Source organism: Myotis brandtii, unplaced genomic scaffold (assembly GCF_000412655.1).
Source record: "Myotis brandtii unplaced genomic scaffold, ASM41265v1 scaffold217, whole genome shotgun sequence".
NCBI classification, from domain to species: Eukaryota; Metazoa; Chordata; class Mammalia; order Chiroptera; family Vespertilionidae; genus Myotis; species Myotis brandtii.
Window position 1 is genome coordinate 2,360,037 of NW_005358137.1, and position 15,029 is coordinate 2,375,065.

General features: G+C 45.9%; 1 protein-coding gene across 1 annotated transcript in view; it reads right to left on the bottom strand.

The window, feature by feature from the left end:
- The window catches only part of RIN2 (Ras and Rab interactor 2), a 106,332-nt gene that overhangs the window by 7,611 nt on the left and 83,692 nt on the right, over positions 1-15,029 (bottom strand). The window contains 2 exon segments of the mRNA XM_014539487.1: positions 2,456-2,587; positions 4,945-5,250. Coding sequence (XP_014394973.1) covers positions 2,456-2,587; positions 4,945-5,250 — 438 coding nt within the window.

Below are 15,029 nucleotides of genomic sequence, written 5' to 3' on the forward strand. Positions count from 1 at the left end.
GGGGAGAGGCCAATGGGGAAAAAGGAAAAAAAAATTTTAGACTCCATAGCTGTGATCTGTTCAGGCCACAAGGAGAAAACTCAAAATGCTGGAAGCACAAAACTGACCACACTTTGAAACATGAGGATGCCATTAGAGGAAGGTTTACATTTCAGCAAAACTATAACCCTACCACAAGAGCTGTGACGTAAAAGGGTTCTCTGATGCTTGTTCCGTCAATGAAACTCCCCGCATAAGCAGCAGAAGAGATGTGGGCTGTTGCCCTGCAAACCAAAGGGCCTTGGGCTGGCCTCGAGGGCTGGGTCGGTGATGTGGCTCTCTGCTCAGCAGCTTCTTGCTGCTGGTCACAGAGCTTCAGTTCCCTGACACGCAGGCCTGGTCTGTAACCACAGCCAAGCCGACTGGGCTGCCCTGCTCTCCCCCGGCAGGCAGCCAAGAAGCCCGAGACACAGCTCTGTGGAAGCAGGCTCCAGTTGGGCATGGGCTCACAGGCTGCTCTGTAGGTTCACCAGCTGGGCCCTTGTGTCTCTCTCATGTGTGATTCCCGGAGGTGAGGACAGCAACCTGCTCATCTGTCATCGACACAGTGTCCAGGGCAGTGTCTTCCCTTGGGGAAAGGCTGGGAGAGGTAGCAGGAATTGGCTGTCTAGATCCTCGGGCCACCAGGTGTAAGCATATGTTTGTCCCAAGCACACATGGTCAGCAACGGAATGGTAATTTTCTGAGTGAAATTGGCATGCTCTTTCTCTAAAGTGCCAAGAATGTGACATACTTATCACTAGAATTAAACATGATCGGAGCTAAAAACAACAACAACAAACCTGGATGCACACAAAATTCCAAAAATGATGCAATATGTAATAATGATGCAAAATGTAAGCATGATGGCCTGGGTGCTTCTCTTGGTCACTGGACAAAACCACCCCCCCCCGCCCCCCCCAATCAAAGCCCAGGGCAGAGCAGGTAAGGAAAGCTCCAGGCAGGGCCGCGGTGGCTCAGGCTGTGAATGAAAATGAGGGGCGATAAACAGGCAAGAGGGGAGAGGGATGAAAGAGGCTCATTCATATCTGCCTAGGGTGGAGGGACGGGATGGAAGGTATTTTCCCTAATCCTGAGTCAGCACGAGCCCTAGCGAGGTGGGAAGGGTGTCCCTTATGGGCTCCCAGGAGGAGGACAGACCTGGTAAGAAAGGCCAACGGTAGGAAACTAAGCAACACGTTGTGGGGATGACGATACATTTAAGTTCCCTTCGGGGAAGATGCGAGTATGACGCATCCCCTGGGGAATCCTATCAGCCCCCGGACCTTTTCACTCAAGCCTGGACTAAAACTCACCGGAGAAAAGACGGAAAAAAAAAAGTATAGGCAACAATTCAGAACTCAGGGGACACATGGAAATGGATGACCCGGATTCACAGTGCACAGGCCCTGATTGGCTCTCCTTTAAAGAGACAAGCCCACACGAGAGTCCCAGTTATTTCTGTTTTTCATCCAACTTATTTCCATGGCAAAATACCTAACTAGTGTGTAAGGAGAAGGCATTTCTGCTAAGACACGTCGGTGTCAGGCAGGCACAAGAAGAAAACTGAACTGCCAAGATAAATCAAAAGCGAACTGCCCAGATTTTAACTCCACTGTCTTTTTATTTTAACCAAGAGCAGACACTATTTTTTTAAATAAAAGAGAAAATCAATGCTGTTTTCATCTTGAACACCAACTCTTTAAAAAATGATGAAAACCAAATAACAGCAGGACATTCTCCTGACAGTGGAAATATTCTCTAACAGATGTTTACGATTTCCTCTTGAAAGCGAAGAAACTATTTCTTTTTTCGAAATACCATTTATTCTATTGAACAACATTTTTTTTTTTATTGCAATCAACCAATCTTGGTGAAGTGTAATTATGGCAGGGTTACATTTTTTTTGTGTTTTTCCGATGTTTCCAAATTTTCTACAATGACTGTGTATTACTTTTGTTGTTAGAAAAAAAGTCAGCACATTCTTTTAAATTAAAATTAGACTTAATCCTTAGGATTTCTAAAAAGCTCCCACATAAATGCTTAATAGGTACAGGGTTTTATTTGGGGAGGGGTATATTTGTCTTTAAAAATTGCTTAATCCTTACCTGAAGATATGTTTTACTGATTTTTAGAGAGAGAAGAAGGGAGAGAGAGAGAAACAGCGATTGGTTGCTTCCCATAACCAATCAAACTGGAAACCTTTTTGTGTATAGGATGATGCTCCGACCAACTGAGCCATACGGCCAGGGCTATTTTGGGGTACGTTTTGGGGGCTAGAAAAAAGTGGTGGATTACACAACATGTGAGTGTACTACATGCCACCAAATAGTTCACTTTAAAAGAGCTGATTTTGTTATGTGAACTTCATCTCAACAACAAAAACAAAATCCCCTCTCAGCACCCAGTTCCTCCCACCTTCCCGAAAGTACGCTACCTTCTCCGTGCAACAGGGAAGGGTCTAAGAGCTCCATCATGTACTCGATTTCCGTGTCCAGTTCCAGCATGTCGCACTGAGCTATGACATAGGTCAGGACTGGTAGGAAGTCGTCGGCGCCATACATCCTCCCTGGGAGTAGGAGGAAAGGGGAAGACAGGAATATTTTTACCAGCATTTCTTGCTTTCATCTCCTGCTTGCTGCTTTTATTAGACAGTGGGGAGTCATCCTGGGGCAATGTGCTATTCACAGGCAGAGGTGGGCGTTTCTGGAATCCGGTGTCGCCCACACCCCTCCCGGCTGAGCATGTCCCAGACCAGCCCCAACTCACAGCTTCTGCATGAGCATCTAGGAGTCAATGAACAGGGGAAAGGTGTTCTTCCTCCCCACGACGACCGGGAGTTACAGCGTCATGCAATAGGACCCAGTAACCTCAAACCGTCTAACTTGCAGCAAGTAATGTCACAAGCCAGTTTACAGAGGATCTGCTTATTATGTCACCCCTCTGTGTCCTGTTTCCTACTGCTTCCTGTGCAAGTCAATCCCAAACATCATGACAGGAGCACATTCAAACCAGCAATAGAGGTAGCTCTCTGCTGCACGGGAACACAAGGCTGATTCATTTAAATGTGAGAATCCAGCCTGTGTTGCATAGATCCACATGATTAACAAATGGCAGAAAAATCTTAGTCCTTATTGCTATTTTTCATGACCATGGTGATTCTCAGTGAGGGGTGGGAATGGGGATGGGGTGTGACTTTGCCCCCAGGGGAAACTGGCTTTATCTAGAGCAGTGGTTCTCAACTTTCCTAATGCCACGACCCTTTAATACAGTTCCTCATGTTGTGGTGACCCCCAACCATAAAATTATTTTCGTTGCTACTTCATAACTGTAATTTTGCTACTGTTATGAATCGTAATGTAAATATCTGATATGCAGGATGTATTTTCATTGTTACAAATTGAACATAATTAAAGCATAGTGATTAATCACAAAAACAATATGTAATTATACATATGTTTTCCGATGGTCTTAGGCGACCCCTGTGAAAGGGTCATTCGACCCCCAAAGGGGTCGTGACCCACAGATTGAGAACCACTGATCTAGAGGCATTTTTAGTGTTGGGACTGGGGGGTGGGGGTGCAAATGGCATCCAGTGGTAAACTTACAGGAAACAGACAGCCCCCATGACAAAGAGTTATCTGGTGACAATGTCATCAGGGCTGAGGTTGAGAAACTGCTTCAGAAGAACATAATCCTGTGCAGGTGTTTTCTGGGATCTTTCTGACTTGATTTCATGAGCTACACAAATATATTTTCTATACGTCAAATATGCTGGCAAAATTAAGAGGTGATGTTCATCTGCTACCATGGCTAGCCCAGGAGCTCAGGCATTAACGTGTTTCCTCAACTATTTGAATGCACGCACATTTCCATGATAACACACACAAGGCGTGGTTAGCAGGGCCTGTGTTTGCTCTCTGTCCTTCTCCAAGAAGCAGTTTCACTTAGATCAGTGGTTCTCAACCTTGGCTGCACATTAGAATCACCTGGGAATCTTTTTAAAATCCTGATTTCTGGACCTCATCCTCCGGAAATTCTGTTTCTTTGTTATGGGGTGGGGCCACAACATGAGTAACAAAGCAACAAAATTTCCGGAGGATGAGGCCCAGAAATCAGGATTTTAAAAAGATTCCCAGGTGATTCTAAAGTGCAGCCAAGGTTGAGAACCACTGACTTAGAGGAAAAGGTGGTAGTCACCCACGGAATTACAATAGGCTCCCCGAAGACCTAGAACAATGTCGGGCTCAATCTCTGCGTATGAGTCACAGTTATGATCTACAAGAGGCAGCACGGGGAGTCCCAGGGCTTCCTTCCCATTGTAAAGAGTTAAAATAGGAATTCCAAGGACATTGCTTTAGCTTGTGGCAAAGAAGGGAGAGCCAATGAAATGGCTGTAATGAAACTGCTTCATTACTGGATGCTCTGTGTGTCTGACACATGCTGTAGATCACTTAACACAAACCCTCACTGGCCAAAATGTAGTAGTGATCATCGCTAATATTTCCATTGCACTCGGGGCTATGCAGGCCTTGTCCCATCTAACACCCACCTTATGAAGGAAAGGGTCATAGCCAACAACAGGTGCAGACACTGCACCTTAGAAGGCAAAGCAAGGCGGCCCAAGTCCCCCAGTTAATGAACTCATTGGCAAAGCTAGGATTTAAACTGGGACTCCAGAGACTGCACATGTATTCGATACTCTACACTAAATCTTTAATAAACTGGCATCGCAAACACCTTGTTGCCCTCATTCGATTACGCTTTTGGTGCTATTCATCTGTTGCAAGCATGTGACTAATTTGCCAGACACTAGAGTAACGCTTTTGTTTTTCTGAGCCGCTTGGTGAGAATCACGAGATTGAAAGAGAAATGGGGAATCAGAAAGCTCTGGTCACCAGCCCTGGTGGGAAGTGGCGGCCTCACCTGAGTTGCTCTCCATGACAGTGTAAATAAGCTTGCAGACCCTCAACAGCAGCATGACTTTCTTTTCCGGCGAATACATCTTCTGCATAGTCATGAACTTGACTTTGATTTTCTCCACGTCCACGAAATCGGGGGTCGGGGCGAAGACGCCCAGCTCCTGGGGATTCCTCTGCCGCACGAGCTGCAGGTTCTCCTTGAGCTGTTTCCACGAGCCGTCGGCCATGTGGAAGTCCTTCAGCATGGCCTCCACGTGCCCCTTCAGGGGCTTCAAGATGCACTTGTGCATGGCTTTTTCCAACACCACATCTGCCAAAGAAAGTGCAGCTACTGTGACCATTGTCTGCAGAAAGAAGCAGCGCAGCTCTGCTTCCTGGGATGGACATCTGCAGCTCTATGCATCGGTTAGAAGGCAGGCAAGGTGTAACTTCACACCCATGCAACCCACACAACTTAGCAGCAGTATTTCACTCTACCTTTTCTTCCATAAAGCCAGGAAGAAAAAAACCTTCTCAGTTTCTCTTGCATACGATCAATGCAATGAACTATATTTATTTTAACTACTTTTATGCCCCCTCCCCTCATAAGCACAGGCAAGTATTTTAGAAGACATTCTTTTGACCCAGTTCTTCCACGGATCACTGTGTTGACAGGTAAGCAAATATTATTTTGATGGAGGGATTTTCTAATAGCAAGGGTTCAAGATCCCTTAAGATGTGTTCTGAGGAAATAAATTCAACTAAATACATATGTTATCTTAGATTGGATTCTGGACTAAAAAATAATAATTCTTTATTTCATTTGTTATAAAGGATATTAGTGGGACATTAGATTTAAATCAAGTCTGCAGATCAGGTAATAGTGTTAACACTGAAGCAGTATTAATTTTACTGTCATTTTTAACAGAATGTTTCTGTTTTTAGGGAATACACACGTAGAGTAAGGACACAATGTCTGAACTATCTCTCAAATGGTCCAGAAAAATGGAGAGAGAGAGAGAGAGAGAGAGAGAGAGAGAGAGAGAAAGAAAGAACAGAGAGAGGAAGGAGAATGTGACAAGGCGCTAACATTCTGGGAATCTGGGCAAAGAGAAGACATGATTTCTTAATACATTTTTGCAACTTTTCTGTAAGTCTTAAATGATTTCAAAATAAAAAGTAAAAGGTTTTGGGGTGTTTTTGTTTAGAGTTAGGAAACACCTTTAGGTGGGAGGCATGATTTCTCTCTCTTCCTTTGAACGGTTGTCCAATGGAGTAGCTTCTTGGCCGACAGCAAAATGACCAGGACCACAGATCTGGGGATCAGACTGAAGATGATTTCTACAACAATAAGCTCTCTGCTCTTTCAACATCAGCCTTCCAACCTCAAATGTTTGCTTATTCCATCAAAACTACCTGGGTAGTCATCACACCTAATATCTGACACTTTAATGTGATTTCATTTGGGGGCACATGGATCCGTTTATTTATATGACTTGGGATGGTTGAGTTATCTCTCTGGCCTTTGGAATTCCTGACACTGGATTAGATCACATTGAATCCAAATTATCACCTATTATTAGGAGGTCAAGGACAAGGAAATCTAAGGCAGACACACAAACACCGAAAGCAATTTCCCATAACCTAAATTAAAGGATGCCTGTAGTTGATGCTGACCCCGCAGTAATCAGCTTCCCCAGCCCAAGTTTTTCTCTGTTCCACTTCCATATCCAATTCAGGAGATCGCTTTGTTTAAACAAAGAGCTTTATTTAACTAGAGAGATTCAGGTTGAAGCAGAAGAAGTTATAAAGTAAGAAGAAAAATCACATTTTTACTTGACTTTTGGCATTAAAACAGATTACTTGGTCTCCATTGGTTATGTTATGTTAGTAATCTTGTGCAACTTCATAGCATCTTTGACTTTACTTTTTTTATTACGATGAAAAGTCAATAATAGCAATTAATGCTGAGCCCTCAGTTGAGCGAGGCTCGAAGTGCTTTATTTCATTATGTCATCTAATTCTTACAACTCTATTACTTTAAAAAATATATATTTATTTATTGATTTCAGAGAGGAAGGAAGAGGAAGAGAGAGATAAAAACATCAATGATGAGAGAGAATCATTGATCGGCTGCCTCCTGTATACCGCCCCCACTGGGGGTTGAGCCTATAGCTTGGGCATGTGCCCTGACGAGGAATTGAACCATGACCTCCTGGTTCATAGGTTGAAGCTCAATCACTGAGTCATGCCAGCCAGGCACAACTCTATTGTTTTTGCATAATATTGACATTATAGACATTTTCTAGATGAGAAAACTGAGGTTTGGAGATGTCTAATGACTTGCTTGAGGATGCACACCTATTTTATTTTTTAAAATGTATTTTATTGATTTTTTTTTTACAGAGAGGAAGGGAGAGGCATAGAGAGTTAGAAACATCGATCAGCTGCCTGCTGCACACCCCCTATTGGGGATGTGCCTGCAACCAAGGTACATGCCCTTGACCGGAGTCGAACCTGGGACCCTTCAGTCCGCAGGCCGACGCTCTATCCACTGAGCCAAACCGGTTAGGGCTGCACACCTATTTTAAACAACCAATCCTATTGCTTTTCAAAGTAAATAATCTCTTGATTCTAAAGTTCTTGATGAATATTCACCAGTTTATTCCTCTCTATCCAAAGGTTCCAAAAGCAACATTCGTGATTATAAGTGACTCTGTTAGAATGAGGTCACCCAAGGGGGAGGGAAGTCATGTCAATCATTAACTAGGACTGTACATGAATGTTGATAGCAGCATCATTTCTAATGGCCCATCCCAATGGAACGGATACAAGGATCTATTTGTACAGTGGGACTCGGACAATGGAAGATTCATTCATGAAAAACAGGACACTGCTGCTCCAGATGCAACCGGATGACCCTCGCAGACATAATGCTGCATAGAAGGAGCAGACTTAAGAGGATCTCCTTTAGCATTTCTTTTATATAAAGTTCAAAAATAGGCAAAAGGAATCTATGAGGACAGAGGCAGGATGGCAGTTACCCCGAGGAATAAATGGGCTGTGGGGAGACCCTCCAGGGGGTGAAGATGCTCTATATCTGGATCTGGGTGGTGGCTACATGTGTGCACACGTCAAAATTGGTCCAGCTAAGCCCTTAAGATATGCACACTCTATGGATGTAAGTTAAACTTCAGTAACGGCGTACACATCAAACAAACAGAAACAGCTGGAGACCAGCCTGGGATTTTCTCCTTGAACCCCAAGGGCAACTGTAAATATCACAGTGAGCCAGGTCATGTCTGGGTCAGACCATTAACACAAACTGTCTCCAGAAGGCGCTGTGCTGTTCCTGGGGGAGACGAGCCGCAAGGTCAGTCCCAGCCAGCTGAGCAGGTAGGTCCCTTAGGCGGCCTCTGAGCCGTAAACTCCACCCTTACCCATGGATGGGGCTGTGGAAATCTGTAAGGAGGGTTGAAACCTAGGACCCATGGCCAAGTGCCTATTGTTTTGAAACTCAGAATGAAAAACAAATTTCCCAGTGTTAGATTTTTTTTTAGTCCAGTTTTAAAGGCCATTATTTAGAAACTAGAGGCCCGATGCATGAAAATCGTGCAAGAGTAGGCCTTCCTCCCCCCGGCTGCTGGCACCGGCTTCCCTCTGGCACCCAGGACCTGGGCTTCCCTCGATGCCCCGACTTCGTCTGGAAGGTCATCCGGTCTAATTAGCATATTATGCTTTTATTATTATAGATAAGACTGCTCTCTTTGCGTTGTTATTCAGGACTTTACTCCCAACCCCCACCCCAAATCCTTATTATATATCGATGGAATATTAAAGTCCAAGGGACCTGGTACCCAGCTGGTTTTCTCTAATAAGAAAAAAAGGTTCTGTTTGGGAAGGATCAGGGGAAAGTGATTTGAGTGAACAAAAGGAACAGAAAATCTTTCAGAATGAGGAATAGCTCAGAGAAAACAAACAAGCACCCGGAAGGAAGGGTCACATTTCTCGTAAATTACAGTCTGTGTCCCCAGTGCTCATCTGTAAGGGGAATGGTACAGAGCATGGCAGTTCCTCGAATGCTCCTCGCCTTAATGAGACCTGATGTGGTTATTTATAAGAAGGTTCGTGTGTCTCCCTCCCGTGCTATGAGTGATCACTCCCGTATTAGGAAGGGAAGACAGATGCCTTCGCCCTGTTGCTTCACTCTGACTGACAGCGTCGGTTCCAGAGAAGGCCAGACATCAGAAAGGAATCATCACAAGACTGGGCCATGCTTGCCCAATGCTGTCTAGGGGGAAGTGAGAGCCCGAGAGGTGAAGGTGAAGTCCGGAGAAAATGTGTGTCTTGGAAAGCATGAGGCCTGGCAGCCAGCCCAACTCTCCCTTTCTAAATAGCCTTGGCCAAGTCACTTCACTTCTCTCACTGTCATTGCCTCGAACTTCGGGACTGCCAGAGGCATCATCGCTCACAGAAGGCAAGACAGAACTAGCTGTCTGCACCTGATTGGTTCCTAACACAAAACAAAATAAATATTCTCCAGGGGATTCTAACAGAACCCAGAGTCTAAACAACGTATCATTCAAAATGTACAGACTGCAACCTAAGGTTATGTGATAAAGATATCGCCTCTTGGTTGATGAGGGTTCTAAAATTCTGATAATTTTCAAAAGTAAAGCAGTACAAATAGAAGCTCATGACAAGAGATGGGCCTTTTTCGTAGGAAACTCAAACGTTTATAATTGCTAACATTTATTGGGCATCTATTTGTGCCGTTCTTATCGGAAGGGGCTCAGATATATGACCTTACTATGTGCTAACCCTCACTTAGCGCTTTGAAGTCAGAACTAGTGCCATCCCCACGATGCACAGGGGCTGGAGGCGTAGAAGTCAGGTGACTTCCTGGATGGTGGAATGAAATGCAAGCCTGGTTGTTCCTGCTGCAAACAAGTCAGGAGATGGCATGATGGGCCTCCCTCTGTACAAGGGCAAAATGAGTTGATTTTCCTTTATGTGCTCAAGTACTTTTCTTTGGCTGTATACAGTGGGGCCTTGACTTACGAGTTTAATTTGTTCCGTGCCGGAGCCCATAACTCAAATTACTCATATGTCAAATCAATTTTCACCATTACAATGACACTTGATGCTGGGCTGATGTTGTGGCGTTCACTGTGACATTCGCTGCGCCAACTAGCAGTGGGGTATCTGAAGCTGGCTCGTAACCCGAATTTTAGCTCGCAACTCAAAGCAAAAAAATCGCCGAGAGACAGCTCGTATCTTGAAAAACTCGTTAGTCGGGACACTCGTAAATCAAGGCCCCACTGTAATTGGATTAAGGATGAGACCTGAACACTAGGTGATGCTCAGTGAGTTCCAAGCACTATTATATACTTTCCACCCCTTCAACTGAGATGAGTACATCACCCTTCTTTGTCTCAGCTTGCGTTTTCTCAGAAGCGGACCCTAAGACAAGGACTTGCGTATGAGAAGTTCACTTGGGAGGTGAGCCCAGGAAGCACTAGCAGTGGACTGTGGAAGTGAGACAAAAGGGAAGGCAGCTGTAGTGTTTCACTAAGCCAGTCATCACTGGGGCAGCTGGAGCTCAGCTCTGCTAAGAAGTCCAAGACAATGCCCTAACCTGTTTGGCTCAGTGGATAGAGCATTGGCCTGCGGACTCAAGGGTCCTGGGTTCGATTCCGGTCAAGGGCATGTACCTTGGTTGCGGGCACATCCCCAGTGGGGAGTGTGCAGGAGGCAGCTGATCGATGTTTCTCTCTCATCGATGTTTAAACAACGTATCATTCAAAATGTACAGACTGCAACCTAAGGTTATGTGATAAAGATATCGCCTCTTGGTTGATGAGGGTTCTAAAATTCTGATAATTTTCAAAAGTAAAGCAGTACAAATAGAAGCTCATGACAAGAGATGGGCCTTTTTCGTAGGAAACTCAAACGTTTATAATTGCTAACATTTATTGGGCATCTATTTGTGCCGTTCTTATCGGAAGGGGCTCAGATATATGACCTTACTATGTGCTAACCCTCACTTAGCGCTTTGAAGTCAGAACTAGTGCCATCCCCACGATGCACAGGGGCTGGAGGTGTAGAAGTCAGATGACTTCCTGGATGGTGGAATGAAATGCAAGCCTGGTTGTTCCTGCTGCAAACAAGTCAGGAGATGGCATGATGGGCCTCCCTCTGTACAAGGGCAAAATGAGTTGATTTTCCTTTATGTGCTCAAGTACTTTTCTTTGGCTGTATACAGTGGGGCCTTGACTTACGAGTTTAATTTGTTCCGTGCCGGAGCCCATAACTCAAATTACTCATATGTCAAATCAATTTTCACCATTACAATGACACTTGATGCTGGGCTGATGTTGTGGCGTTCACTGTGACATTCGCTGCGCCAACTAGCAGTGGGGTATCTGAAGCTGGCTCGTAACCCGAATTTTAGCTCGCAACTCAAAGCAAAAAAATCGCCGAGAGACAGCTCGTATCTTGAAAAACTCGTTAGTCGGGCCACTCGTAAGTCAAGGCCCCCCTGTACAAGGGTCCTGGTGGCACGAGAACACGTCAGGTAAAATTTCACACGTACTGGCGGTTGGAAGCCAAACAGGTAAGTGAGTGTCAGCGGGCAAGCACAACGATGTCTATGACACTGTGCTACATGTGAGGAAACTGAGGCGCAGATATGTGAAGACATGACCAGGTACACATAGCTCATCAGCAGCAGAGCTGGGACTTCCAACCCAGCCGTGTGCACCTTCACACATGCCTGCCTTTCAGCCCAGAAACTGATCCTTCCCATCTCAGTGCAGCTGGGATGTGACACCCAGGCAGCCACAACAGCACTTTGATGACCTTCTGTCCAAACTACTCACAAAGCACACCACCGGGTGTCCCAGTGGCCTCGGGTCAGATGTGAGTCCAAAGGAGACGTTTCCTACCTGACGACCTAAGAGTTCAAAGATGACCTTTCCAGGTCTCAGATTCCTCATCTGTGAAATGGGTCCACTCAGAGGTTCCCAGTTGGACTGTTGGGAGGGCTGGGGGAGAGCTCACACAATGAGCACCTCGTATACACTGGACACCTAGTCAGTGGGCAAAAACCATTGATTCCCCGTGTTCCTTTGAACGTGTGGTATATGCCTTTGAAAAGGGACACCAGGTTTAATGGTTCAGGCCCCGTTTTGTTTTGGGGGTTTTTCGGTGTTAACTGTGGTTTGCTTGGTTTGAAATGGGAACTGAAAGTGCTTTGAAAAATTAATTGAAAAGCCACCTAGTTTCCTGTACATCTTTCTCTCTCTCATGCCTTCTTACTCGTCCTTAGCCCCTGGCATCCATAGGTACAAAGACAGAAGATCTGAAGTCTGGCCCTCTGGGTTTTTCTGCCCTGAAACTCCCAGTGTTTTATCACAGCCTCATTCTGGCCCTAACTCAAGTGAGCCAAACATCCTGGGCAGCTGTGTATCTTCAAAGTGCTGGGCACAGAGAGCCCCAGCCCCATTTCAGATGAGAAAGTGTGTGGGGTAAAGGGCGGGTTTGGTTCACCACTAACTGTTTTGCTCTACTAACAGGGGAGGGCTCCGGTCACGCTGCTGTCCCTGCTATATGTTGCCACTCTAGGCCCCTGGCATCCTGGCTGGTCACACTGGTCTGCAGGTGTTTACGGCCAGCGACTGATTTGAGTGGTTGGTATCTGAGCTAGAGAGATTGATAAAGAGTTCCACTGGTGTGAGCTTTCTAAAATGCTCTCCACTTCCTAAAAGACTCAGACATTTCCTGGGGATGCGTCCCTGCCTTTCTTCCCCCACATCCCCCACAAATAGCCTGTGTTCTTGCCGAACCAACAGAATGCAGCCCTCTGTGCCTCTGCACCTTTCCACATGCTGTTCCCTGTGTCTGGTGGGCCCATCGCCTTTCCTGACGCGTGAACTCAGCATTCTTCCTTGCCTCCTCCCCCTTCCTGTGAACTCAGCGTTCTTCCTTGCCTTTGCCATGACATGGACTTCTAGAGAACTAGACTTCTCTCCTCAAAGGAAGGCCCTCTGAACACCAGACTTGGAGGTTGTGATGTGAGCCACCTGCAGTCCCTAGTCCAAGGACCAGCCACAGCATGTGCTCCAAAAGTGACTGCTGAACTGAACTACAAATCCTGCCTTTGGGAGGCTACTTGGAAACTGTTTCTTCTCCTTACCCCTGTAGCATTCAGCAGGTGTGACTCTGGTGATGCAGCCATGGCCCAGGTGTTGTGGGGCAGCCGGCCCCAGTCCTGCAGAGTCCCTGTCCGCCTGCAAGGGTGCCCTGTACCCGGCTTTGCTTTAAGTACTGTCAGCAATGCATACTTTGGCCCATTAATAATAAATTATAAAGATCCCACCAGCCCAGCAGAGATGGTGCCAAAATAAAATGACAGGTACTAGGTAGTGATTTGCTTGCATTATTGTTTGTGTTGGTGGGCTTCAAGGAAGGGCATTATGAAAAACACGCAAAAGAGAGACAGACTCATAGACAGAGAGCAGGCTGACAGCTGGGGTGGGGGGTGGGTGGGGAGATTGGGGTGGTGGAGAGATTGAGAAAAAAAGAAGAAAATACGGGAAAAACTCATGGACATGGACAACAGTGTGGTAATTTTCAGGGGGCGGGGCTGGGGGATGTGAAGGAGGGTATAGGGAGAATAAACAGTGATGGACAGAGGCTTGACTTGGGATGGTGAACACACAACACAGTGTGCACACGGTGTGTGTGGAGTTGTGTGCCAGAGACCTGTATAGTTTTGTTAACCAGTGTCATCCCAATAAATTCAACAAAAGGGGAAGAGGGAGAAAAACGAAAACAAACAATAAACAACCCATGGGGGGGGAGTATAGGCTATATTCATGTAATATTTTATGTATGAAATCCATCAGATTAATTTCAGTGTCTTCTAGTAAAAGGCCAGTAAAAACAAAGGCAGGAGAGAGGAGACCAAGTCTCCTTACAGAAAAATTCCAAATAATTTATGTCAATCCCCTGGCCTCAGGAATTGGAGCTTAGTTCTATCCTTATCCCTGGAGTGTGGGCAGGACTTAGTTGTTTGCTTCTGAAGAGTAGAGTGTGGACACAGAGGACATTAATTTTACAGAGCAGAAACCTGACAGACTCCACCATGGGCTGGTGATCCAGAGTAACAACACCCATGTTAAGTCACGTGGGTCAGGTGGCCTGCTATGGAGTGACTTCACCTGCACAGTTGTGTCCTTCCTCCTCATACAACAGATGAGAAAGGCAGTGGAGCTCCCACCTGAGATATAGGAGAGCAGCCACCAGAGCTGATTTCAGTCTCAGGTGCATGCTGGCTTGAGCTCGCTAAGTCTATAAAAATGAGGATAATAAGTGGGGCCTTTCAAGGCATGAAGGAGATTTAAGTGGATTCTATGCATAAAAGTGCTTCGAAAACCATTAGGAACCACACATGGGGGAGGGGATTATGGGGGCTTTTACTTGGTTCTATTACAAACACCCTATGCATGTAATACATACTCTTTAACTGGACAGGAGGCGGGCTGTGAATGTTGGCTTCTGGAAGAAGCCCCTGGCTTGCACAATTAGCGAGAACCTGAGGCGAGAAGGCGGGGGCTGTGCCTACAGGACTTGGTCCCTGTTGACAGGCTGGAGGAGTGAGGCAAGGCGATGGGTGAGCCCCCTGGACAGTGAGGACTCCTCCAGGCGGTGCTCCCCTCACCAAGACAGCCAATCCAAGCTGTCCTTTTGGCCGGAGTAGAGTACTTCAAAGCCTGAAAGACGGTCATGCTTCCATTTCAATCAATGCAGCATTTCAAGTGGCTCGTGCTCTCAATTCCTATATCAATTCCAGATAATGGTGGTGTTTCCTGCCACCATAAGCACCAGGAGGTGCTTATCTCTCTTGAGATGGAAGCTTCTATAGTCAGAAAACACTCTCGCACAGATATTTCCATGTGCCTTATTTTGTGATGCCACTCCCAAACCCACCTAGTTGGCAAGGGCTCTCTGAGTTACTGGGCTAACAGTTCCCTTGTAGAGAGTACCATGGAATCGGGGGCTCCTGGGCAGAGACTCTTAACTCCAGGTTTACGAACCACCTTCTTT